The following is a 26,090-nucleotide window of genomic DNA, read 5'->3' as shown; positions in this document are numbered from 1 at the left end:
CTTAATCTTTCCTCCCCGCTTTTATGATGAGTGCAGCTTTTTTATTACAGAATAGAAATGCATTGCAAGGGCATTCTTGCAACGCGCACACAATCATTACATGCAAGAAAATGAGAAAATGCTATTTAGACCTAGCTTTATAATGGTGAAAAATGATCATTTGAGCTAGAGGAGGATTACAACAAAAATTAAAAATGATTGTAACTGGAATGAATGTTCTAACCAAATTGGCTGCCCACAGCGACAAACAACCAAACTTAAAAGTAACAAAAGGCAAAAAAAAAAAAGGGCCAAGCAGATTTTCCCAATTCCCAGCTCTCAGCCTCTCACATTCAAAACAGAAAAATTCTCAAGTTTAGACTAGAAAAACATTGCAGAGGTGAATTTCTAACACATTCAATCTGCAAACGTGCCTCATTTCTTCTTCTCCCCAGCTCCACCACCAGCCCTGCATCAAAATTCACACAAGCCAATGAGAAACTATAATATGAATTCTCAAACACTTCCAGCCTTTCGGTAAGTTACTTCCCAACAATACAACAAATAAGAACTTAGATTTTAGTTAGATTCTGATATGAGAAACAGAATCTTCACAAGGATTACCTTATCTTGCGGAGAACATTAGACATCTCCTCACGCTTCTTCTTTGCCCTCTTGTGGGTTCCCAACTTTCTTTTAGCTACTTTCAGTGCACGCTTGTCCTTACCAACCTTCAGAAGTTCAGTGATTCTCTTCTCATATGGTGCAAAACCAGCAACTTCACGAATCAAGTTCCTAACAAAGTGAACCCTTTTACTAGTTTTCTGCACCACAAAACAAAATAGTCAGTACAAAAAGAGTGAAGCAATCTCAGCGGCCTATGCTTTATAGAAACACAAAAACAGTCAGTAATCTCTCTAGCCTTCAAGATAAGAACTTTTACCAAATACAAAATACCGATTTTAAGTTACATAAAGTATAAGATGGCTTGTTATTCGAACAATGCAGATGAAAATATGAGTCGTATGAAATCAACTTACCCCTTTGCGATCAGAGGGGCGAGGAGCTAATTCTTTCTTGGTCACTATGTGGCCTTTATTCAATCCTACAAAGATGCCAGATTTTGGCTGTTGTGGAGCCATTACCTGCTTCATAATAGCATACTCAGGATTTGGATGGTTTGGGAATCTTAAATTCCATAAAAATCCAACAAAAATTAATCTCACAATTTTGGCAACCAAGTATAAAACCTTTCAACAAGAGCTAAAACAATGTTATCATATAACGTACCCATTTTTATTATATAAAAAAAATCAGGATTTTGATTCCCAAGTCAATTACATATATATAGTCATAGTTTCATTTTTGTGCAACAAACAAACATAACACATTTAAATGTGCAAAATTTTTCATACCAAAAAAAAAATTCCCAAAAATTCACAAGCTGAAACAGAGAGATAAATGCATATCAGAAACTAAATGACTTTAATCGATTACTAAAATATAATCTTTTCTTCCTATGCTTTCTCGGAAAACAAACAGGGAAAGTACTTGCGTAGGATTAGACGAGATAGAAAATGGAATGAATCAGGAATTCAGGGCTAAAGGGCTAGGGTGTTTACCTTTGAATCGGTCAGAGCTTGGAGGATCTCTAAGATTGAGACGGGTTTGAAGAAAGACTAGGGTTTTGGGTTTGAGCTTGATTCTTATACGGAGTTTGAATGGAAACTGGAAAAAGATTGAGGGTAATTTGGTCAATGTCAATTAGGCCCATTTTCGGGACCCTGTAAGGCCACCCAACTAAGTAAGCAAACTGGGCCGTTGGCCCATTGTTAGAAAACCTTAACAGTCCAAAGAGTGGATGGAGCACGTGAGACATTCAGACATAAGAACGGTAGAGGAGAAAGAAGAATTAAAAAGACAACAAATGCCACTGTAAGCTGAGATAATTTACGTAACTGGCCACACTGCCGATTAGAGCCAACAATGATTATTGGCTTTACCGTGCACTTTCATGTTTCCTTCCACTTCCAACTCTTCTTGAAGTAATGAAGCGAACTCACATGGGCTTTGACTTGCAGGTACACACACACCCCTTTCTTTCTATTTCATTTCTATTATTCGTTTAACATTTTAATATACTACCAAATAATTCGTATGTTATCATAACTGAGCTCGAATTCATACTCTCTCTTTGATATATATATATTTTTTAAAAAAACCATGTCTTAATTCCATTGTGAGAACGAAAGTCCATCGTCGACTCTCTTTATTGAATTCTCTCTTGTTCCATGAAAAAATCTTGTGTGGTGCTTTGAGATTCCAATATTCTTGATCAAAACCGAAATCTGGCTCTTGGGTATCTGTCACTTTCTTCTCTTCTTTTTGTTTTTTTTTTTGTTTGGGGTGCTTTTGTCTTACTGTATGTAGAAAGTTTGATTGTCAGTGGCTGAAGATCTTCCAGTGCATAGAATTACCGTAATGGTTGATACCCATTTGAGTTCATTATCTAGTTTCAGCTTCTTGGTCTTCTTAAATAACAGCTCTGTTTCCAATTTTGATTATCAAGCTCAGTTAAGAGGTGTCCTTAATTCTGCTTATTTAAGTCAATTCCTCATTGAATATTTTGTTTGATGTGTTTCTTCTGCCAAGCCCATCCGATATTTGCATGCCATCCTTGTTTGTATTGTTTTCATCTCCATGCGGTCTTCTTCTGTTTTATAATTTGCCCAGTCCATTGAAATCTTGGGACTTTAGTAAATGCATACCTCTTTGTTCTGTCCAATCTACCTACTCCTTTTGAAATCCCAATTTATAGTTCAAATACCCTCTTTTTACCTCAAGTATGTGCTGCTGAAATTTACTTAATTATTAGTTTCTTGTTGAATGCTTTTATCTGTGAGTTTTGATCTGTCATAGTATGATTAGACTGTAGGCCTCAATGTCAATCCTATGTGGCTGTCCTCTCCTTGAGTGCGTTTATTGTCTGGCATGTACTCGCTGGGCTTGGAAGCGATGCCTCCACACAGCAGGCCATGACAGTGAGACTTGGGGCATTGCCACTGCTGAAGAATTTGAGCCTGTACCTCGCCTCTGCCGCTACATTTTAGCTGTTTATGAAGATGACCTTCATCAACCCCTTTGGGAACCCCCTGGTGGGTATGGTATTAACCCAGATTGGTTAATTTTGAAAAAAACTTATAAAGATACCCAAGGACAAGCTCCTCCTTATATATTATATCTTGATCATGATCATGCCGATATAGTTCTTGCCTTCAGAGGCCTTAACTTGGCAAAAGAGAGTGACTATGCATGCCTATTGGACAATAAACTGGGGCAGAGGAAATTTGATGGTGGGTATGTGCACAATGGGCTATTGAAGGCTGCTGGATGGGTTCTGGATGCAGAATGTGAAATTTTGAAAGATTTGGTATTGAAGTATCCAAAATATACCTTGACTTTTGCGGGACACTCCCTAGGGTCAGGTGTAGCAGCATTGCTAACATTGGTGGTGGTGCAGAATAGGGATAGGTTGGGAGACATTGACCGGAAGAGGGTTAGGGGCTATGCTATTGCACCGGCGAGGTGTATGTCATTGAATTTAGCTGTCAGATACGCAGACGTCATCTATTCTGTTGTGCTTCAGGCAAGTTTTTAATCTTTTTTCTTTCTTTCATGTATTGTCTTGTTAAGAAGAATTTTGTATTTTGTACAATAATTTAAATGAATATGCATCTTATAATGCTTCAGCAGCCTTAGATTTTAAATTTATTGGCATCTTCTCCCATTATTGTGTAAATTTGTCATCTCAAAAGTTCCTCTTGTAATGCTTATGTGTGTTGATGATGCATGGAAGCTTGTTCTTAGAAAAATTAAAAACTAAAAGGATATATCCCACCATTATACATTAGATTGTTAAAATCTATAAGTAGTAATTCTGTCAATACATTCCTTAGATTTGATTGTGATCATTATATTGAACCAGGATGACTTCTTACCACGGACGGCCACACCCTTGGAAGACATTTTCAAGTCATTTTTCTGGTATAGTTGGCTCTGATCACTCTTTTCAACCATTGCTTTGTTTACAACTGATGGGGCCAATTAAAAAAATACAAATACCCTTTGCAAAGCTAGACAGCAAATAAAATGCCCTTTATAATTTCATTTTGGGTTTGCTAATATATTCCATTTTTCTTGCAAAGCAATACCAAAATTTATTCTTATATCACTAAAGACAAAATAATCTCAATGCATGATCATCAAATTATTCAAACCTTAGAAAGCTGTTAGTGGAAACACTTGTTTTAGCAGAGGGCATACTAATATTTTAAGAATTAGTTAGGTGTTGACACCAACTTTTGGGTTTTTAGTTATCTGGATTTTCACCTTGTGAATGTTACGTCAATATATTGTTTAATATGGAATTTATTTCTTTAAACAGTTTGCCATGCCTACTATGCCTACGATGCATGAGTGACACATGTATACCTGAGGAGAAGATGCTCAAAGATCCAAGGAGGCTGTATGCACCTGGCCGCCTCTATCACATTGTTGAGAGAAAGCCTTTTAGGTATTGTCAGGCATTAATGAGCATACTTTTGCAAATATCTGCTTACTAACTGCAGAAACTTATTCTGTGATCCAGACTTCAATTCCTCAGAACAAGTTTACTATTAGGGAAACTAAATGTACCTAACTAAATCTTACCCGCTCCTATTAACTAAATCTTTCCTTTTTGGGATGTTATACAATGCTACCTGGTGTCTGCGGGATTTGCCACATCCACATTGAACCAAAGATATAGCAGTTTAATAGATATTTTGCTGAGCGGGCAGTAACTGTTGATCTTATGCTGTTAAAAGGACCTCCCATGCACATATTTTTTTTGTGCAGGTTTGGAAGGTTTCCCCCAGTTGTCAAGACAGCAGTGCCAGTAGATGGGAGATTTGAGCACATAGTTCTTTCTTGTAATGCCACTTCAGATCATGCCATCATTTGGATAGAGAGAGAAGCCCAAAGGGCTCTAGATGTAAGTTCTTGGCTCAAGTAGATCTTAAAGGAATATGGCTCTACTTTCTGGAGAAAAATTTTCAGTAGGACGGGTGTATACATTCTATATGTCTCTTTGTCATCATCTCTCATCACGTGCTAGGTTCCATCAAGTTTTTCTTACTTTGCAGTTTGCAAGCAGTAGTTGGAATTAAAATCCTAGTCTGGTGTCTGAACCTCTGCATTTTTTTCCCCAGTTAATGTTGGAGAAAGATCAAATTATGGAAATTCCACCAAAGCAAAAAATGGAGCGGCAGGAGACGTTAGCCAAAGAACACAGTGAGGAGTACAAGGCTGCATTACAAAGAGCTGTCACATTGGCTGTGCCTCATGCATATTCACCATCCCCATATGGAACTTTTGATGAGCAGGAAGACGAGGAACACTCATATGGATCAAGTGGGGAATCTTCTGTTGGTTCAACTAAGAAAAGCAAGACATTTGTAGAACGGTTTTAAGAAAGAAAAAAAAAAGATGAAAGAGGAGTGATTATTGTTGTTGTTCTCGTTATTTTGTTGATTGGTAGTGATCGATCATTAATGTAATTTTTTTCAGGTAGAAGCATATAGAGAAAATAATAAGAGTCCATTAATTATAAGGTACTGACAACATTTTTTATTAACCAAACACACCCAATGCCTCATTCTTACTTTGCAGGTCACATCCTACAAAAACTCAACGGTATATTCTTCTTTTGTGGGCCACATGCTTCAAATTCACTAGATCTTCATGCCACGTAATCACCAAAATAGACACAGAAAAAACCAAAATACCAACCATATCCTTACAACTGCAACGGGTCAAAAAAATTAATAAAAAGCTAACAAATGGATAGTGTCTGATACTGATTTGTTGGTTAGAAAAGATATAACTTTTATATAAGGTTGTTGGCCAAGATATTTTAGAATAAAGGATTAGAAGCGTTCTTTTTTTTTTTTTTTCATTGAAATATGGTTTTTATTTATGAAAACCATAAAATGACAATGTATGTTTACTATACCAAAGCACAAAATGACAATAATTCCTCAAAGATTTCAGTTTAGTAAGCAATCATATGAAAGTTTCTGCAGTTTCAGTTCACTTGCAGTTTCAGAAACTGCAGAAAGTTCACTTGTAATTCCAGAAACTGCAGTTTCAGTTCACTGTAAACTGCATAAACTGCAGTTTTTTATGCAGTTTCAGTTCACTTGCAGTTTCAGAAACTGCAGAAAGTTCACTTGTAATTCCAGAAACTGCAGTTTCAGTTCACTGTAAACTGCATAAACTATAGTTTTTTATGCAGTTTCAGAAACTGCAGAAAACTGCAGTTCTAGAAACTGCAGAAAAATGCAAAAAACTGCAGTTTGACTTAAAATGGCATAAATGCATAAAGAGAGAAGATGAACGTGAAGAGAGAAGAAAGAGAAAGACAAAAAGGAAATAAAATGACAATTGACCAGATTTCAAGATAAGCCAACTAGCTGCAACTTACCTTGTTATTAAAAAAAACTAATTGGTGCACTAGAGAGTAAAAACAATAAGTAAAAGGTACCTTAGAGTAATTAATTCAAATAATAATAAGTTTGCGGCAAACTCATCAATTCATTCCTTACCTCTTTTTTCTTAAGCTGAGAAAGGTAGTATTATAAAAAGCCAAACTGATTAAAGTTAACAACGCCCTCTTATTGGCCAAAAAAAAAAAAAAACAATGCCCTCTTGAGATACTTTATATATATGGATGAAATTAGATTAAGTATGTATATATAATTATATATATGCCCTAATGACTAAGTATGCAATTTATTAAATAAGAAGAAGAGTAGCTATGTATATAGGTCACTTCCGAGGGATTTTTCAAATACAATATGGAGTGGACTCTACAAGAGATTTCTTATATAAGTTTATTTAAGAAATCCCTTAATAGAGGGGATTTATATATATTATATATATATGAAATTAACACGAACTTGATTTAAAAGAAAAAACAAGTAATGAGAGAATGATCTCTTTTTTCAATTCTTTCACCGTATAATACAGTATACCTTGATATAATTCTAGAAGAATGATGCTCAAAACATAAAATATTTTTGGTTCAAGTTCATTTTTGCCCATGAACTATAGGGTCTATTTCAAATGGCTTCATGTACTATCAAATGTTTCAAATGAACCCATAAACTAAATGAAATTATACAAAATAGCCCATCTGTCAAATATTAGAGGGGTAATTTTGTCATTTCATTAATTAACAATATTTAATTATTATTTAAATAACCAAAATTAATATAACTAAAATAATTATTTAAAAAAACCCACCCGGCCCGTTCCCCCACCCCCGCCACCCAGCCCCTCCAGAAACCCTGACCCGCGAACCCAAATCCTTTGTGAAGTCGAGCCCTCACCAAGGTCCGACCCATTTTCCTCAGCCAGTCAGCCATCGTACATTTCATACTCGGTTTCCCTCGCCACCTAGCCATATCCACCCCGCCAACCCAGCCCCTCTTTCCCTCGCCCCCTCCCCTCATCCTCGCCACTCCCTCCACCCACCATGCGCCACCCCCCTCACCCCAACCCCACCATCCCCCCACTCCACCACCTACTGCCGACAGCAACCCCACCATTCTCGCACATTCCATGCTGACGATGTCGTCGTCGGTTTCGAAGTCTGACGTGTCGTTTTGGTAGAGGAAGGAGCGTAGGAGGTTGGTGAAGACGTAGGGGTGGAGGTCGCCGAGCCAAAGGAAGGGCTTCTCGAGAGGAGTGCTCCAGTCGGGGTGGAGGAGCTGAGCGACGGTGACGACATCGTTTGAGGCGGCGAGGTTGAGCGTGTTGTAGTAGGATTGAAAGTGGCGGTAGAGGTTGTCAACGTGGGGGGTGGGGGAAGTGGCTGGGGTTGTCGCGTGAGAGAGAGAGAGAGAGAGAGAGAGAGAGAGAGAGAGAGAGAGAGAGTGGGTGACGGGGGCAAGGTGGCGGGGGAGGGAGGGGCAAGGTGGCGGGGTGGGGGAACGGGCTGGGGTGGGTTTTTTATTTATAATTATTTTGGTTATATTAATTTTGGTTATTTAAATAATAATTAAATATTATTAATTGATAAAATGACCAAATTACCCATCTAATATTTGACAGATGGGCTATTTTATATACTTTCGTTTAGTTTATGAATTCATTTGAAATATTTGATAGTACATGAAGTCATTTGAAATTGGCCCTATAGTTCATGGGCAAAAATGAACTTGAACCAATATTTTTCTAAATTATTGTCATTTAATATTATGGCAGCATTGTTGTGTGACTTGTGTCATCATCCGCGTCCATCTCATGGACCGAATTAGGAATTTGAGCTAAATTATAGGGGACTAAATTAATAATTTTTGAGCAAAAAAAGATTACAGGGACTAAATTAGAAATTCTAAGAATTTAAATTTAAATTTACCCTAAAATGTTATGAAAAAAGAAAAATACTCCAAACTTAAAAGCCCAACTACGTGAAAAAACCAAATTTAGGAAGCACCTCCAACTGTAGACACAGAAGAAACTCTAGACACAGAAAAAACCCTAGACACAAGCCATGCGGTATCACAGAGGCGAGGACGAGGACGAGATGCGAATCGAAGAAGAGGCGGTTTACGAACCGGTTCGTCTCGCGGGTATGAGGCGGTTTTGCGGCTCTTTTACTATTGTAACTTGGAAACCGTCCTTGCTATTGCGACCCAGAGCCTTCCAGAGCCTATATATAGGGGCGTAGAGGCATTGGCGAAATACAACCTAGAAGTTTTGCCGATTGCGAAATTGAGAGCGAGAGGCGAAGTTCCATATTGACCCCAGCAACTGACGCAGCCATGCGGCGTAAAAGTGTCGAAGACGAAGCTCTGAACGATGTATTGGGCGATGAAATTGAAGAAGAGCAGGAGCGAGCAGTACGAGCTTCCAATCGGAAGCGGAGAAGATCGAATTTGAAAGATGACGTCGCAGAGGAGGACGCTGATGATGATGAAGATGACTATTGTGGAGGTCGGATACGTAAGCCGAGGAATAAGCGGCCCCCTGCATTGCAGTTTTTCGATATTGAAGCCGAGGTCGATAGCGTTGAGGAGGAAGAGGACGAAGATGAGGGCGAGGACGGTAGGCTCTTCTATTCCTTGTTTTTATTAATTTTAACTTAGAAATCGGTTCCTGGACAAAAAAAATCTTAGAAATTGGTTCATCTAATTTTTATTAAATTGGCTTCAATTTATTCTATCGAACATTTTGTTGTCAATCAGTGTGTAATCCTTGTTATTAGGGTTCTTAGAATCGTTTAATTCTATAGTCACGGTTTAAGGCTGATACATGTTGTTCATTCTTAAGAGTTTTTGGTTTCTGTTCTGTTATATGATTCAGTCAAACTTTTTTTTTTTCTGAAATCACACAAATGAGGAAGTGTTGGGTTCGAGTGGTGATTCAGGCAGCCCCCTTGCGATGACAATGGCAAGGGAGGCGTTTAACTGCTTGTAAATCAAAGTTCTTTTGCTCTTCAGACTTGCTGAGATGCCTTTGAAGCTGGTCTAGTAAGCCTAAGTACATTTTATATTGCTTACAAAAACCAATTGTTTTGTTTGTGATCAGGTTTTAGGTCTAATTCAATCTGGTTAATTTCTTTTCGTTCGTTTATAAGTTCCAAATTAATCACCAATCATAAATACCAGTTGTCTTACATCAGTGTGGGTCAGTCTAATTTAATCTGGTTGAATTTTTTCCTTGTATTACTAATCATGGATTAGTTTTGAATCTTAAATTAGTTTATAGATCTATAAATCGACGATATACTAATTATGTTAAAAGTTAATGCACCTTTATGGTAGGCTCTTCTTTTTCTTGTACTCATCTCGTTTTGATTTCTTGTTTCTATGAATATTTGTATTAAATTGATATTAATTGATACTTTTGATATCATTTTATTAATACAATATGCAAGTTGAAATTGCTTTCTCCTTCAAAAACTTTACCCATCTGTATAAACTTGCGTGATCATAAACTTACTTATCTGCATTTCTGATTGATGTGTCATTGAAAGATAATCACAATTCAACTTGTCACTAAGAACTGACAGAGTTGCTTATATAGATGAAGATCACCTTTGTTAATATTTATTTTCTTTTTATTAAATTGAGTTTGTTGATTCTCTATACATTTTGAGTTCAATTGGTTAAGATACCTGTCTTTTCATAATCAATTTACTAAAATGTCTGTATTGGTTATTTACCTTCAATTTCATCACCTTTGTTAAGATCACCTTTAAAAAAAAAAAAAAAATTTGGTTCAACTTATTTTTATTAAATGAGTTCAATTGATTCTGTAAACATTTTGGTTTCAATCAGTCTGTAATTGTTGTTATTAGGGTTATGGAAACAATGATGTAAATAAGAATTCGTAACAGTTCTTCCTTGTCGATTTTATTGGTGATAATCTTGTGAGAATATTTTTGCAGACTTCATAGTTGGAGCTGATATACCTGACGAAGATGATGGTAGAAGGATGCATCGTCCCCCATTGCTGCCACAGGAAGATGAAGAAGAAGAAGATATTGGAGATCTTGAGAGAAGAATTCACGATAGATATTTGAGTCATCCAGAATATGATGAGGAGACAGTAGTCACAGATCAGCAAGCTCTTTTACCTTCTGTTTTGGACCCAAAGTTGTGGTTGGTGAAATGCGCGGTATGTTATTTTGCCTAAATATTGACTTTTTGTTTGGTTTTTAATTTTGGGATAATATTTATTATGATATTTTTGGTGACCAATATGTCAGATTGGTCGTGAGCGAAAAACAGCTGCTTGCTTAATTCAAAAGTGTATTGATAAACCTGAACTGAGAATCATGTCTGCTATTTCTCTTGACCACCTGGAAAACTATGTATATGTTGAAGCGGAAAAAGAAGCGCATGTGAGGGAGGTATGTTTTTCTAGGTATACGCATAGTTTTCGATGGTTTAGGAATTGCACATCAGACTGTGTTTCCCATTGTACTGCATGCATATGCGTATCCCTTCTGATTGTTGTACTTGTTTGGTTGCTTCTTTGCTTTGGTTTCAGGCTTGCAAAGGTCTGCGCGATATATTTCCCCAGAAAATAGAGCTTGTTCCTATTAAAGAAATGACTGATGTTCTTAAAGTCGAAAGTAAGGCAATTGATCTCTCAAAGGATACTTGGGTTAGGTTGAAGGCTGGGACATATAAAGGGGACCTTGGGAAGGTATGGATTGTATTTCTGATTCTGGTTACTCAATAACTTATGCTTCTTTATCTAAGCTTCAAGTTTTTTTTTTTTCCTGCAGGTGGTGCATGTGGATCATGTGCGGCAGAGAGTTGCAGTAAAATTAATTCCAAGGATTGATTTACAAGCTCTTGCAAAAAAACAGGTAACATTCACAAACATATTTTGATATTTAATCGAGTCTTGTTCCCGCACCGTTGAATCCCTTTATTTTCATTCCTATTTGTGTGGGCCATCTTTTCTGTATTCTCCTCCCCATAAATACTCATAATTCAATTGCGTTGCATTATTGATTTATCTTGGTAATTTTGAGATGAATTATTCATGATACAGGCTGGCAGAGAACTTTTGAAAAAGAAGGCATTTGTTCCTCCTCAACGTTTTATGAATATTGATGAAGCCAGGTAATACTGAACTCCATCCTATTTCACTGTTGTTTCCACTCAGTGTATTGGTAGACCAACTTCTTACCCTTTTGTCCCATTATGCTTTCGTACTCTGCTTAGAGAACTGTGTATTCCTGTTAAGCATGGACGACATCCGATGACTGGTGCTTACCTTGATAAAGTTAGCGGCATGTGGTTTAATGATGGTTTCTTATACAAGGAATTATCGATGAGATCAGTTGGTTCTGAAAACATAAATCCCACTTTTGATGAACGCGGAAAATTCTGCAAACCTGGGGAGAATGGTGGAGATATAGCCAGTCTGTCAAGTCTATTTTCAGACAGAAAGAAAGGTCACTTTATGAAGGGTGATGCAATTATTGTTGTCAAGGGAGCTCTAATAAATTTGGAAGGACAGGTTGAGAGTGTTGAGGGAGAGAATGTTCATATCAGACCCAAAATGAAAGACCTTTTGGTGAGAAAATGTCTACTGGATTACTGATTTAGTGTTGTGATGACTTGTTCTTATTGTCGATTTTCTTTTGCAGCAACCTGTTGCCATAAATAGAAAAGAGCTTCGCAAGTACTTTAAAGTTGGGGATCATGTGAAGGTTGTATCTGGTGCTCAAGAAGGTGCAACTGGTATGGTTGTTGACTTTAAACAGAATGATGTGCTCATCATTGTATCTGATACAACCAAGGAACATGTGAGTGTGATTTATTTTCCTTCAGTTATTTAGGAGCAAGTGGTGGACTTAAGGAATAGTTTTCTACTAAATATTCGTGTGGAAGTGACAAGGGTATGTCTTGTTTGCAGATCCACGTGTTTTCTGATTATGTTGTGTTGAGTTCAGGGGTGACATCTGGTATTACCAGAAATGTAAGTCTTTTGTGTTGTTTTGTTGTAGATCTTAACTCTTCATCTCTCAGGGGTTTTATTTTTGTTATTTGTTCTGGTTATCAATACTTTTATCCCACTCATATATCAACTTTGTAGGGCGACTTCTACTCCAGAATGGAGCATCTCAGAACTCATCCTTGTATGCCCCAGTCCCCAAGGAGGCTTTCTAGGGGAGGCCCTCCAACTGACTGTATGTTCTTGATGATGTTCAATGCTCTATGTAGTTCATGTCGTGCCATGGTCTATATTTTTATTGAGGGAGTTTGTAATTTAGTTTTTATATCTATGGTTCAGCTGGAGGAAGGCATAGAGGTGGAAGAGGGCATGATGGTTTGGTTGGGGCTATAGTAAAAATTTGCAAGGGGGAATATAAGGGCTCCCGCGGGCATGTTGTAGATGTTAATGGATCAAATGTAAGGGTTGAATTAGAGTCCCAAATGAGGATTGTTACAGGCAAGTTTATGTGTGGAATTTTTCTTGTCTCCTTGGATGGTATGTACTTCTATGGGCCATAACACTTCCGTCATGCTTGCAGTTGCTCGGGATTGTATTTCTGAAAACGTGGCTGTTACAACATCACATTGGTAATTATTATTTTCTCTCTCTCTCTCTCTCTCTCTCTCTCTCTCTCTCTCTCTCTCTCTCTCTCTCTCTCTCTGTTTTAGGTCTAGCTTGTTCTCTAACTTTTTTAAAAAATTATTTTCCAGTGCTGCTCCTTGTCGAACTCCTCCGCATCCATATACGACTCCCATGAGAGATTCCGGAGGTTTGTCTTTTGGAACCTTGTGGTTTCACTTGTAATTTTGGAAACTTAAATGTCTTGTACAAGTTTTGATATATAACTAGTTTTTGGACCGTAACTTATTTGGCAGTGTCATTTATTTGGGTGACTGATATACGATTTCATCTATTGTATTCCTTTTTGCAGCAACGCCTATTCATGATGGACTGATGACTCCTATGCGTGACGTCTTTTGTTTCGCCAAATGATGTTATCCCCTCTGCTAGAAGCCTACAGTCCCAACATTTGAATTTTAATCTAACATCTTGTTATGGCAGGGAGCAACTGCACATTAAATATAAACCAGGAATTTTTTGATAAATTTCTTTTTTAATCATTATTGAACCAAATGTACCTCAACATTGCTTGTTACATTTTTATCCTAGTTTTTGCATGGAGTTTCAGTTCTCAATTTAAGGTCAAACTTTAGAATCCATTGAAGGTAGTTAATTTTAGCATCAGAAGTATCAAATGTGTAGCTAAAACTTCAGATGTTGGAGAAGCACAGCCTAATACTGTTTTAAACTCGGCTGCTGTTAAGGATAATGAGCAACTCAAGGCTCAACCTAATGCACTTCTATGGACCACCCAACAGTCCCTTTTAAAAAAAAAATCAAAATTTCTGGTTTTACCCTTATTTAACCTTCAGCCACGCCTTCTTCCCCTTCCCCAACTCGGACGAAAATAAAATACATGATTTACAAATGCAACAATCCGTTGGAAAATACGTTAGAAGTTAGAACTTATTTTTTGTATGTAGCATTGTTCCTTGAAAAAAATTATAAACAAACCAATGTGTGAGCAATACACGGAAACCATTTAATGGATTTAAAAATAAATAAAATTAAAACTTGTTCCGTACTTCCATTGAATTGGGTTAATATTATCAATTGACAGCTTCAAGGTATTGAGCTTTTAACTATCAGATAAAAAATATAAACAAAAGTTAAATACAAAAATGATACACGAATAAATTTTATAGTTAATCTCAATTTGATTTATTAATTATAAAAAATGTCAATTTAGTCTATGAAGTGACTATATTTTAAAGGACATTTCAATCCGTTCATTATATTTTCATATGACCAATTATGTTAATTTTTGGATGGAGATTAAGATTTGTACTGCGTTAGTACAACTTAAAAAATTTATAGACTAAATTAATACTTTTTATAATTAATAAATTAAATTAAAAATTAATGTAAAATTCGTAGACTATTTTTATATATAATTAAAAAAAAAATAGAAACTTTAACCGACTCCGACAGAACAAAAAATGAAAAGAAAATTGGAAGGCTTTGAGCGTTGGTTCTATGACTTCTATCAGAGGCAAAGTAGCACTCAGATCACCAGCCCCGCTGTATTAATTTCACGCACAAGAACAGGTTCAGTTTTTCTCTTGGGAAATTCTGTTGGCTATATAAGAGTAACGAGTGTCTTCTCAATCTAGAATGGCTTCCCTTGTCTCAGTCTTTCTTCTTTTGGCGTTGACATCTTCCTTCTCCAGCTCCTCTGCCCAAGTGTAAGAAATTCATTTCAATTTTCTTTTTGCAGCTTCATTTCATTTATTACTCAAACTTACGTTAAAGGTTATCATAGATTTGATACTAGATTTTTCAATTCTTGGTTGATCAGTTCTCACATTCCAGCCTTCTTTCTACGCTAATTCATTAATGGGAATCGTTGAATATTATCCATGTATATTCTAAAATTAGCTGTTCTGGGTACAGAGGCTTGAAATTCATGGTGTTAATCATCTGGGTTTTTGTCTATTGATGTGATTAACGTCTTGCTGAAAGCCTGAAATTAATTTATCCTTTCCCCCATTCACTGCCTAATTGTTACTTTTACTCATTTTATATGAAATTTTTTATATGTTTCATATGCGTTTCTCTAATGCGCTATTCTGAGCTATGTTTTTATTCTTGTTAGTCCGAGTTGCTAAATATGTAGAATAATGTTGTCACAAACTGAGGGAAGTGTTTCTTTCTTTCTTTCTTTCCTTTGTGTTTATCTAATCTTTTTGTCATTACTTTTCTGTTGCGACCATTTGGCTTCAGTATCAGGAAGGAGTTGAGGAGTAAGGAAGCCAACCAGGAAGAAACTGTCATACAGTTGGGCCACTCTGTTCCTTCTAACAAAATTGACCCATCACGGGTTGTCCAACTATCTTGGCGACCAAGGTCAGGTACATTGATGAATTTCTTATAAAGTTTCGGATTTGATGAATGCTCAATGCCTTGTTGTTCGAAGAATCTGACTTCATCCTTCTTGCAATAGGGTCTTTTTATATAAAGGTTTCCTGTCAAATGAGGAGTGTGACCACCTTATATCTTTGGTATGCCCTTGACATCTTACTTTCAACATATCAATTGGTTTAAGCTTGCTTAATGGTTTTTAAATTGTGTTTTGGGCTTAGGCACATGGTGCAGGCGAAAAATCTTTGAAAGAAGATTATGATTCTGGAAACACCTTCACAAATAGGCTGCTTAAAAGTGTAGAAATTCCATTGAACATGGAGGTAAATTTTCATGTTTTCCTTGACTTGTTGGTGTGGTTGGGTCTCAGAATACACTTGGTATGGGGGCAATTAGATCTTATTGGACCAGTAACTATTAAATTGTGTTGTCAATCATTTCATGCCAGTACGCCATCCAATATGATGCACATACCCCATAACTCTTTCTTTGATCTCGACCACATAGCTCTTTTTATTATTAATAGTCTATTGGTTTCCAGGATGATATAGTTTCAAGGATTGAGGAAAGAATTTCAGCTTGGACATTCCTTCCTAAAGGTATCTTCCCTCAGTGTTGTTGCTCTGGTCTTCTACTCCTGAACTGGCTGACTTGTTTTACATCATACCTTACAAACTCCTGAACTGTTTGTGTTTGTCCTTCAGAGAACAGCAGAGCTTTACAGGTTTTACATTATGGGCTTGAAGAGGCTGAGAAGAATTTCAATTATTTTGGTAACAAATCCACATTGGAACAAAGTGTGCCCTTGATAGCAACAGTTATTTTGTATCTCTCAAATGTCACTCATGGTGGTGAGATTCTATTCCCAGAGTTAGAGGTGAGAGAGAAACCATCTTATCTTAAAGCTTTAATTATGCATTTTCATTGTAGGTTTGGAACTGATTGTTATCTGTTAACCATGGTTGAAACTGTCTCAGCCGAGGAGCAAGGTTTGGTCTGATTGCGGAAAGAGTAGCAGCATTTTGAGACCCGTGAAAGGGAACGCAATCCTGTTTTTCAATCTCCATCCTAATGCATCTCCTGACAAGAGTAGCTCCCATGCCAGATGCCCTGTACTTGAAGGGGAAATGTGGTGTGCCACAAAATTCCTTCATGCAAAAACCATTGAAAAGGTCTCACCCGATTCTGATAGCAGCGAATGCACTGATGAAGATGATAACTGTCCCAGGTGGGCTTCCATTGGGGAGTGTCAAAGGAACCCTGTATTCATGGTTGGTTCACCTGATTACTATGGGACATGCAGGAAGAGTTGTAATGCATGCTGATGGGTAAAACCTCCAGGGTAGATTTTACCTGACCAACTATTGTTTACAATGCAATTTTGGTGAATAAAGATTACAGTGTGAATATCTTTCTTGTTATTTGCTTTGATAGGATTTCATTTCTTGAAAGAAGCTTGGCAATTCCATTCCAAGCAAACGATTATCGTACAAAGATAGAATATGAAAATAAAAATAAATAATGGGTATTAATTAAGAAATTGAAAGATGAATGATCAAACACAGGGCAGTCTTGAGCTCTGTGGTTCGTTTTACATCAAGTAGAATAAGACTTTTTATCTGCGACATTACGCATAGATAGAAATCAAAATTCCAACAGAAATTACTAAAAACAAAATCCCAGATTGAAAGAACACATGAAGAAACAACAATAATACGCTTATGGTACAGATTCCAGAGATGGGTTTGGTTTCTTTAAAGCGCATGAAGACTTGAAGGCCTCTATCTGTGACTGGCACTTGACGTAGTCCCCTTTGTTCTCCTCCAAGCATTTCTTGAGGGCCTCAACGTCGCACGCAGACATTATCTTCTTCCTCTCGCTGTTCTTCGTCTCCGAGACCTTCCCAGGCTTCTCGTCCATTGAATTGGAGTCGTCAGTCGTGGGTTGATTGGACGCTGAGAAAATACTGACCTCAACAAAACGCAGCGTTCCATGTTTGTTCTTTTGGGCTGTGAATTAAAATGTTCCGCTAGGTTCTGGGTTGTCCTGTGCTGGCCCATTTAATATTCTTTCTTTTTTTGTCCAAGCCCATTTAATATTCATAACCTTTTCAGGGAGTGTAAGAGAAATTTGAACTCCCTCCCAAGCCTCCTACCTAACGGCTATTTGGTACTTACCAAGTTACCAGTTACCAAAAAATAAAGACAAAAAGATAAGAAAACCAGAACCAAATCAAAATCCCTCTAATCCCAATTGCCAATTCTCATTGTTCTCCTTCTCTCTGTGAAAACAAACACACACACTGTCTGAGAAATCTTTCTCTTGAATTTGGGGCTTTTAGACCTCGAATTCAAACCCTAATTTCAGAAGCTTTGAGTGCCGAGAAATTCTACATGGCGTCGTCTTTGTCCGACCACACTGACGGCACCAAGACCCCAAAGCACTCGAATCCATCTCGAAAGGTCCGAGTCGTAGCGAAAATCAGGGGCTTTACTGCTTCGGAGGCCGAGTTTTCATGTGGGGATTCTTGGATCTCTGTGAACAAGCCCAAGGGAGAGGCCTCTGAGAGTGTCACCCTCTCTTTCAAAGAACAGTCAGCAAGGTAATGTTGATTTTTGGTTCGGGTTCTTCTTGATTCTTATTTTTTTTTTCTTACAAATTTATGATAAAATGAGCATTATGGTTTTTTTGTTTACTGAGAACTTGAGAAGCGTGGAAAAACGAAAAGAAATGAGTTTTTGAATCTTTTTCTTTATTTATAGAGAATTCACCTATAAATATCATCTTTTGGGTTATAGATAATTCTTGATAAATTAAATCAATAGTTTAGGAGCAATATGCTTTCTTAAGTTGAGTCAAAAGTGTTGAATTCTAGATACTATATGCTCTTTTAGTAATGGAGGACCTGATAAATCAAAAGACTCTGATCACATAAACCTAATGCAGATACTCGCCTTAACTGAATTGAGGTTTTCAAATTTTAGGCGTAAACAAGGAACACTGATAATTGGATAAATTAAAATTTCCTTCCTTTTTATGTGTATATGTATATATTATTTTCTGATATAATTAAGTGTTAGATTGTGGTAGACAAGATTTTTCTTTTTGTCTTGCAGCCGTAAAGAGTCTTATGAATTGGATTATTGCTATGAGCAAAATGAAGACAATGACATAATGTTTTCACGAGAAGTAAAGCCTCTAATTCCTGGTGTTCTTGATGGTTGCAATGCCACTGTTATTGCATTTGGAGCAAGAGGCAGTGGAAAGACTTGCTTAATCCAGGTGCGGTGTATTTCTCCCTATTATTTCTCCTAAGATCAGTCTTTAACACTATTTTCTTAGGGAATAACTTGTATTATACTGATTTAAACCACTTGGTTTTGAAGGGTTCTAGCGAGAAACCGGGTTTGGCAGCACTAGCAATGGCTGAAATTCTCTCAGTGGCTGAGAAGAATGGAACTTCAATTTCTATATCTTCCTATGAGGTTTATCAGGACCATGTGTATGACATCTTGGATCCAGAACGCCCAGTAGTGTTGGTGCTGGGAGATGCTCAAGGAAAAATTCGGCTTAAAGGACTTTCTCAGGCAAGTTATTTGGTCTTTTCAAATATATTGTATTAGAGAAGATCGTTAGAGTGGGTTTCTATTGTACATTCTTCATGACATATTATTTCATCTCTTTCCAGGTGCCTGTGAAATCCATTTTAGAATTCAACAAATTATATGTTAGTGGGTGTGGTTCACGTAAACCTGCACAAAAGGTAGCTATGGAACTTCCTCGTAGAGGCCACAAGGGCTTGATAGTGCATGTATCATCACCCAGTGAGAACTCAGTTGCCCTTCATGTGGGCAAGTTGAATTTTGTTGACTTGGCAGGTTGTATTTGTTAACCACTGGCCAATACATTGTTCATCCTTTTTTCTAATTTTTTTTTGACAGTCGTATATAGGTAATAACTTTTTTGAAACTGCCTTGAACAGGTTATGAGGATAGCAGAAGGAAAAGCATCGATGGTCTTAATTTTGTCGAGAATAGTAAAATCAACAAGTCAATATATGCCATGTTGAATGTTGTTCATGCACTGAGTGCCACTGAAAACCATGTGCCTTACCGAGAAAGCAAACTCACACACTTATTGCAAGACTCCCTGGGAGGGGCAAGTAGAGTTTTGATGGTCACTTGCTTGGTAAGGCTTTTTAAGTTTAGTTACAAGTTGTTTTTCCTTTTTCTGGTTTATATTTGTTTTGCTTGCTTTGATCACCTGAATTCTCTTTCTCTTTTTCTTTCAATTTAGAAACCATCATTTTGCCAAGATTCCATTTACATGGTAAGCTTGGTGTCTCGCTCTTGTCAAAACATCAATCGGTCTCTCATAGGCTCCACAAAGAAAACTAAAAGCTTGGCAAGATTGGCGGTGCCTTCATCACATAAGAGTTATATACCCAAGACCATTTATGCTACAGCAAAGAAACAAACCATCTCCAGAGTGCCTCTTTCTGACAAGAAAGTCAATAGTTGTATGGCTTCCACATTGAAAGGAAGGTATGTTATGAAGGTCCCTTTTGTATGCTATGCTATAGCTGAATCGTTTTCTTGTCCAATGTACTGATCTCTAATTGAAACAATGTGTTGTTTTCTCTTTGAAGGAAACTATTTGATGAATCAAGTCATTTGTCCAAATTGGAGGAGGTACTTAATTTTCTACTTTGTGTTGAATATCAAGTAGTCTCATTTATCCTTATGTTCTAAAAGACAGTAGAATAGAGTCAAAATGATTAGAGCAAGGCTGCTGGATATTTTATGATTTAGTGCAAAGATAGAGAAAGCACCACTTTATAAAACTGGCTTAATTTATAAGCGCATCTAACATATGAATATTGGGGAGTGTATATAATTTCTCTTATACATTTCTATGTCAAGCATTTTGCAAAGTGATGAGTTATTAGATACTATGATTTTCCAACAGCATTTTAGCTTATTATATTTTAATGCAGGCAAGTGCAGTATCAGATATTGCCTTGAAGATTGAAACTTCAGTAGATGAAAAGGTAAATTCTTTTTCGAATTTTACTTTTGATTTGAATTTGATCTACATTCAGATTTTTCAGAAGTGAGGACACTTGTGGGGGGTAATCTTGCATTCTTATTTAGACAATGTCAATTGTATTTTTGCAGGAAAAGTCCATTTCAAATGTTACAAATGCACCAGAATGTACTTTAATGGCAGAAAAGGTAATGAATATTGTGCCATGAAAACATCATGGCTTGCATAAGTGGCATACGTTCATCATGAATTTGTTATTTTCTTTTCAGGATGTTTTTGTAAATAGTGATGGCTGTACTGAGGAAGTTACTCCTAGTGTTAATAGCAGCAGCAGAAATTCATTGGTTTTAGTTGAAGAAGGTTGGTAAAATATGGTTTGAATCACCAAACCTGATTTGCTAGGCCTTAGATGCAAATATATATAACCTTTTACTAATGTCTTTGTTCACTGGACAGTTCATGACATAGAAAACAAAAGGGAAGTTACTCATAGTGTCAACAACAGCAGTGAAAATGCATTGGTTTTAGTTGAAGAAGGTTGGTTTTATATGATTTGAATTGCCAAACCTGATTTCTAGACACTAGATGCTTATGTTATTTTTTTTTAATGTGTTCTTTTATTTGGTAGTTAATTACATAGGAAAGGAAAATGGATCACCACCAATTAGTGAAAGATTACAAGAATTATCAAATACTTTGAAATCACTCTGCTCTTCAACTCCAACGTGCATAAAGATGCCAGGGGAGAATGACATTGTGGAACCAAAAACTCCAGTTAACAATCAGGGTATGGGAGATAAGGATAGATGGGAGGTTTCAAATGTCAACAGCCCTTGGGGAATGTTGAGTGTGCACAGTACTGGAGTGAAGGTATGATCCTAACTATTTTTTTCTTCCAGTTTATATGCCTTCGCTTTGCTTCTAATATTATTCTGTTATTGCAGCATTCCCTTGTTCAAGAATACCTTAGCTTCTTAAATACAGCTAACAAGTAAGTTCCTCATGCCAGTTAACAGTTGCTCTGGTTTTATTGTAACTAATTCAAGCATAGTATAACTATATTTGTTTCATATCATTACTCTACCAAAAGCCTAACTTTCCTTTTTTACTTTCTTATCAATAGGGAAGAATTGAAAAGATTAAAGGTGAGGATCACTTCCACTTTTCATTATTATCGATGTTCTCTAGCTCCTATACATATTAAGTGATTCTAGCTTTTTCCGTATAGGGGATTGGAGAGAAAAGAGCAACCTACATACTTGAATTGCGTGAAGAATCTCCTAACCCCTTCAAGAGTGTAAGTATAATACACGGTTAAGACTTAAGAGAAAAAGAAAAAGAAAATGTAAAAAATAGAGTATTTCATTGTAGTTAATGCTTTATAATTGGTTACTGAGTCGATGTTCCTTTTTCAGCTTGAGGATTTACAAGACATTGGACTTTCAGCTAAGCAGGTACCTATCTTCCATTTTCTTGTCATCTCTGTTCCTAGTTAGTAATTATACGTGAGAGGCTATTTGCTATTATTACTCTTCTATGAGAAATTGGATTTGCATTGATACAATCGATATACTGAATTTAATTTTGAATTTCTGTTTTGTTTTCACAGATTAAGGGAATGATGAAGAAGGAAGTTGGAGGGCTTTTCAATTAGCTAATCAAGAGATATTGGAGAGTTTCTTTTTTCTTTTGGTTTGTAATGTTCTGTATCCCAAGAACATATACTGTTATGGCATTGGCAATGTAAAATTGCCTTAAAACTTCATGTAATTTGCTTTGTCGTGCAATGCTATATCTGTTCATCTCTCTCTCTCTCTCTCTCTCGCGCATTTATCCACGTTAAATGATTAAAGAACTTTAATCATCCTTTTTTTTTATCCAACGGTCAAAACTTCCCAACATACTCAAGGAGCATAGAGGTATTCAGCTTTCTTTTGTTCCGACATTTTTTTTTTATGGGAAATTGGTGCAAAATTATGGTTCAGTTCACTGCACATTACACCCATAATCAAGCAGTTAGTTCTTATCCAAAATAAAAATAAAAATAATCAAGCAGTTAGTTTCTTTGCATTTTTTTTTTTTTTGCAACAAATCATTTTCTTTTCTAGAAACAATAAAGGTAGGGAATTGTAATACAGCTGAACAGGGGTTTAAAAAAAATAAGGAAAGAAAGAAATTTAAATAAATCCTATTGAACCAAAAAAAAAAAAAGGCAGTAGATGATTCATCATCCACTGTAATGAAGCAAGGCTTGCATTTCTGGTAACAATCGTCTTGCATTCCGAACCCTGTTGTGTGCATTGTTAGCAGGGTTCACTTTGAGGCCTCGCCATGGCCAACATATGTGTCTCACCTTTCGGGTATTACGCTCTCTGCTCTCTGCTTCTTCTAGCTGTCTTGATAGTTCCTCTATCCGCACACGTAGTCCTGCTGCTCTGCTGTCAGCCAACTGCAAGGACCTCTCTGCTGCTGCCTGGGCAACCATGGCAGTAGCTGCAAGTTCTTCTTTCAGCTTCAATTTGCCATTTGATATGTCCAAAGCAGCCTTTGTTTTCTCCAATTCTTGCTTCAGAATGGCGATCTAATGAAACAGTAATGACATAGAAATTGAGTTGCACAATTAGAAAAGAACTAAGGATTATCAAAATACTTGTTCCATTTCATTTTAAAAGTTTAAACTATAAAGCAAAAGGATTTTGAGCCTAGATTCCAGATGCTGAAGTCCACAGAAACCAGAAGCTTTGAACATCTTATGAAAATAAGCAGGATGGGATGGAAAGAGAATGGTTTTCCCAATGATTCCCCTCCTCTCTTTCATTTAGGTTCAGGAAAGCACAAATAATTTCAACATACCAGATAAGGAAAGAAAGCACAGATAAAATCAAATAGGAATATAAATTTACCACTTTTTCACGTTCCCCAATCTCATTTTTCCCAGCTTCAACTTCTAACTCACAAGCTTCTCTCCATCTAGCAACCTCTGCTTCAGATTCTTTTATTTCAATCATGAGTTCCTCAACCTTGCAGCCGTATAACAAGGGAATAAGTCAGCAAGAAGATGAGCATACTTCAGTAATGCACAGAAAGGAATCATTGCATTTTTTTATAGAACAAGCAATTACATTTTGAGTTAACACCCTCTCTCTATCTTCTAACTCCTTGATGTACAGCATGTTTTCTGAAATTTGTTGAGCTTGTTTCTCTGTGAGACTCTGTAGGCGCTCAGTGTCTGACCTGACATAAAATTGATAATAAGTAATTGACAACTAAACCAATAATACTCGACATCTATAGTGCAGTGTGGGCAGAGAGGTGATTGTAGAAATGTATATTCATACAGAGCTTTAATTATGGGACAATTTTTCATGGCATAATATCAGTAATTATATCTATAACAATTATCATTGCCCACAATAAACAGTGTTATCTTTTTCTGAACCATTCTTAAGAACTAAGAAGTACATCATTTCAAATTCAGCATTTCCGGAAATAACATTGAAGCAACACTAGATTAGGATGCAGTTTCAAATCTAATCACATAACAATGATGTGAGAAGGCATATAATTTGATGAAAAGTTACCTAGATTCTTCCAAAGATCTTCTCAACTGAGTGATTTCAAGACGTAGGTTCTTCATTATCTTCTCTACAGTCGATGCCTGATTAGAATAATCACAAACAGTAGCCATTAATATCAATTAAGCAATGCAGGACAATATCTAATGTCCAAAGGCAGAATCATCCAAACAAAGTAAGTCTAATAAACAATATCTAAAGCTCAAAGGCCGAAAGCATACAAATTGCTGCAATGACAAAACATTTCATGGTTCTGATAGGAATGAGTTTAACAAGTGCTCAGGTTTGATTTGGATCAAAAAGGTTAAGGCATGAGTATTAGCTAACAATATAACATAAACAACCCTTTTATTGTTTTTCTGTTCTTGCAATATAAAATAGCTTAAAGAATCTTGAACCTAAAGAAAAAGAAGTTGAACATACCAAACTAACAACCTCCTCTTCACATTCACTGCTATCTGACTTACTCCCCGCGGTAGCCCCCATAGAGCTTATTCCATCCAACTTAGCCCCAGAACTCTCCATTGACTGCTCATTGCTCCCACTTCCCATCATAAACCCAAATCCAACTCTCTGCAAACTTCGCTCTGCTATCTGCAAAATGGCCACTCTCTTCTGCTCACTATTTACTTTCACCCTCTTCTCCACCGCCTCCTTCTCCACCAAAGCAATCCTGAGCAAGCTACTGATATCCCTATTCTCCTCTGTCAAACTCACCAAGCTATTCCCCAATTCCCTCTTCTCCTTATTCCTCAATTCTTTGTACTCATCCACCTTCACTTCGGCTGAAGCAGCTAACCTCGTAACGGCCATAATCTCCTCCCATACCGCTCTCGATTCTTGGTCTAACTGCGATTCCACACTCGTCCCTTCGATTTCATCATCCCTATTATCATCCTTTTCGTCACTCACACCATCAATTACTCCAATTAAGCTCTCCTTGGTCGACCGGAGCGAATCCAAACACTTCAACAAAAACCCATCTCTCTCTTTCCTCTCAAGTTCCAATTTTTCAATTGTCTGTCTAGAAACTCGAACCTCATTTTCAAGCATCTCCTTCGTCTTCAACTCCTCATCAATTTTGATCGCAAACCCATCTTCTTTTTCTCTCAAGAAAGCTTCACGCTTGCCAATTTCGTCGCGAAGAGAGTCTCTTTCGGCGGAAATTTCTCCGATGACGTTGACTAGTTCGGCGCTGTGAGCCACGGCCTCGTCTCTCTGGTGCTGGAGGAGATTGAAGTCTTCCTCCATCGCCACCGACTTCGAAAGGAGGCTCTGGTGCGATTGGCGGAGGGATTCGAGCTCGGCGCGAAGACCATGATCGGAGGTATCTGAGGAATTGGGTGGATCTGGGGAGTTGATTTCAGTTTCTGGGAGTGTTAATGTAGGGTTTTCCATGTTCCGTAGAGTATTTGATGAATAGGGATCGTCATGAAGAAGAAGAGAGTTTCAGAACTACCAGTCAAAAGGAACGGATGGAAGGAGAGAGGGTCGGGTAGGAGAACAACTTTATGTGTGAGTTTGGGTTTTGGCGCGGGAGACTACTCACTATGGACTAATGATCGCTTACTCGCTCTGTTTGACTGAAAAATCAAATTTTTTATTTCTTAAAAATTATAAACAGAAACCTTTCCAAAAAACATATATATAATTTTTTTCTTTTCAAAATGGCCTTGTTCAGCTAAAAAATGTCTCTTAATCATTCACTAATAACTGCACATAATCACTCCCTAATAAGGATTAAGACTATGTACTTACGTCCATTGATTTTAACTACTAAATTTCAATAATTTTTTAGTTTAAGTATCAAAATTAAATAATATTTTAGATTAGGTACTAGTTTTAAAGTCAAACAAAATAATAAATTAAAAGGTATTAAAATTTACAAATATTACATTACATGCCACTACAATAAAAAAATAAAAAAAATATTACATTACAAAT

General features: G+C 36.9%; 6 protein-coding genes and 1 non-coding gene across 10 annotated transcripts; 5 read left to right on the top strand and 2 right to left on the bottom strand.

Annotated features, from left to right (window-relative positions):
• Nucleotides 1-111: 111 nt before the first annotated feature.
• On the bottom strand, nt 112-1,647 carry LOC147289406 (large ribosomal subunit protein eL36x-like). The gene is made up of 4 exons (XM_086237488.1): nt 1,602-1,647; nt 1,020-1,124; nt 604-803; nt 112-448 (listed from the first exon to the last, which is right to left on the bottom strand). Exons 2-4 carry the CDS (start codon nt 1,119-1,121, stop codon nt 415-417), a joined length of 336 nt encoding a protein of 111 aa, XP_086093614.1. The 5' UTR covers nt 1,122-1,124; nt 1,602-1,647; the 3' UTR covers nt 112-414.
• Nucleotides 1,648-1,901: 254 nt separating this feature from the next.
• Nucleotides 1,902-5,536, top strand: LOC147289405 (alpha/beta-Hydrolases superfamily protein). 3 transcript variants are annotated; one of them, XM_086237981.1, is made up of 6 exons: nt 1,902-2,060; nt 2,908-3,625; nt 3,965-4,023; nt 4,424-4,552; nt 4,876-5,011; nt 5,229-5,536. In XM_086237981.1, exons 2-6 carry the CDS (start codon nt 2,921-2,923, stop codon nt 5,487-5,489), a joined length of 1,290 nt encoding a protein of 429 aa, XP_086094107.1. In that variant the 5' UTR covers nt 1,902-2,060; nt 2,908-2,920; the 3' UTR covers nt 5,490-5,536. The 3 variants fall into 3 exon arrangements, with proteins under 3 accessions (XP_086094107.1, XP_086094108.1, XP_086094106.1); XM_086237982.1 differs by lacking the exon at nt 1,902-2,060 and adding an exon at nt 2,123-2,338; XM_086237980.1 differs by lacking the exon at nt 1,902-2,060 and having other exon boundaries at nt 2,124-3,625.
• Nucleotides 5,537-8,524: 2,988 nt separating this feature from the next.
• LOC147289403 (putative transcription elongation factor SPT5 homolog 1) lies at nt 8,525-13,721 on the top strand. 2 transcript variants are annotated; one of them, XM_086236689.1, is made up of 14 exons: nt 8,525-9,129; nt 10,475-10,704; nt 10,796-10,939; nt 11,080-11,238; nt 11,321-11,404; nt 11,593-11,663; nt 11,766-12,120; nt 12,194-12,352; nt 12,463-12,525; nt 12,643-12,736; nt 12,841-12,999; nt 13,082-13,130; nt 13,254-13,312; nt 13,475-13,721. In XM_086236689.1, exons 1-14 carry the CDS (start codon nt 8,847-8,849, stop codon nt 13,534-13,536), a joined length of 1,971 nt encoding a protein of 656 aa, XP_086092815.1. In that variant the 5' UTR covers nt 8,525-8,846; the 3' UTR covers nt 13,537-13,721. The 2 variants fall into 2 exon arrangements, with proteins under 2 accessions (XP_086092815.1, XP_086092816.1); XM_086236690.1 differs by lacking the exons at nt 13,082-13,130; nt 13,254-13,312; nt 13,475-13,721 and having other exon boundaries at nt 12,660-12,736; nt 12,841-12,980.
• LOC147289404 (small nucleolar RNA snoR77) lies at nt 9,450-9,571 on the top strand. Its single transcript, XR_015121559.1, has one exon. It is a non-coding gene; the product is annotated as a small nucleolar RNA snoR77 (small nucleolar RNA).
• Nucleotides 13,722-14,616: 895 nt separating the features above from the next.
• On the top strand, nt 14,617-17,484 carry LOC147289402 (Oxoglutarate/iron-dependent oxygenase). Its single transcript, XM_086237552.1, has 7 exons — nt 14,617-14,849; nt 15,388-15,510; nt 15,608-15,665; nt 15,747-15,848; nt 16,067-16,124; nt 16,230-16,402; nt 16,503-17,484. Exons 1-7 carry the CDS (start codon nt 14,779-14,781, stop codon nt 16,848-16,850), a joined length of 933 nt encoding a protein of 310 aa, XP_086093678.1. The 5' UTR covers nt 14,617-14,778; the 3' UTR covers nt 16,851-17,484.
• A 304-nt stretch (nt 17,485-17,788) lies between these two features.
• LOC147289401 (ATP binding microtubule motor family protein) lies at nt 17,789-22,349 on the top strand. Its single transcript, XM_086237710.1, has 17 exons — nt 17,789-18,127; nt 18,642-18,807; nt 18,912-19,112; nt 19,214-19,403; nt 19,508-19,713; nt 19,822-20,069; nt 20,174-20,216; nt 20,522-20,575; nt 20,703-20,759; nt 20,841-20,931; nt 21,028-21,108; nt 21,200-21,441; nt 21,516-21,562; nt 21,695-21,716; nt 21,800-21,868; nt 21,987-22,025; nt 22,181-22,349. The coding sequence occupies exons 1-17, from the start codon at nt 17,919-17,921 to the stop codon at nt 22,223-22,225; spliced, it is 2,010 nt and encodes a 669-aa protein (XP_086093836.1). The 5' UTR covers nt 17,789-17,918; the 3' UTR covers nt 22,226-22,349.
• A 260-nt stretch (nt 22,350-22,609) lies between these two features.
• On the bottom strand, nt 22,610-25,660 carry LOC147289400 (ATP-binding protein). The gene is made up of 5 exons (XM_086237043.1): nt 24,570-25,660; nt 24,153-24,229; nt 23,694-23,805; nt 23,475-23,591; nt 22,610-23,152 (listed from the first exon to the last, which is right to left on the bottom strand). Exons 1-5 carry the CDS (start codon nt 25,542-25,544, stop codon nt 22,799-22,801), a joined length of 1,635 nt encoding a protein of 544 aa, XP_086093169.1. The 5' UTR covers nt 25,545-25,660; the 3' UTR covers nt 22,610-22,798.
• Between the last annotated feature and the right edge of the window lie 430 nt (nt 25,661-26,090).

Source organism: Dryas octopetala, chromosome 3 (genome assembly GCF_963921425.1).
Source record: "Dryas octopetala chromosome 3, drDryOcto1.1, whole genome shotgun sequence".
Classification (NCBI taxonomy): Eukaryota; Viridiplantae; Streptophyta; class Magnoliopsida; order Rosales; family Rosaceae; genus Dryas; species Dryas octopetala.
The sequence above is the reverse complement of the archived record's forward strand: the minus strand, read 5'-3'. Positions and strand labels throughout refer to the sequence as shown.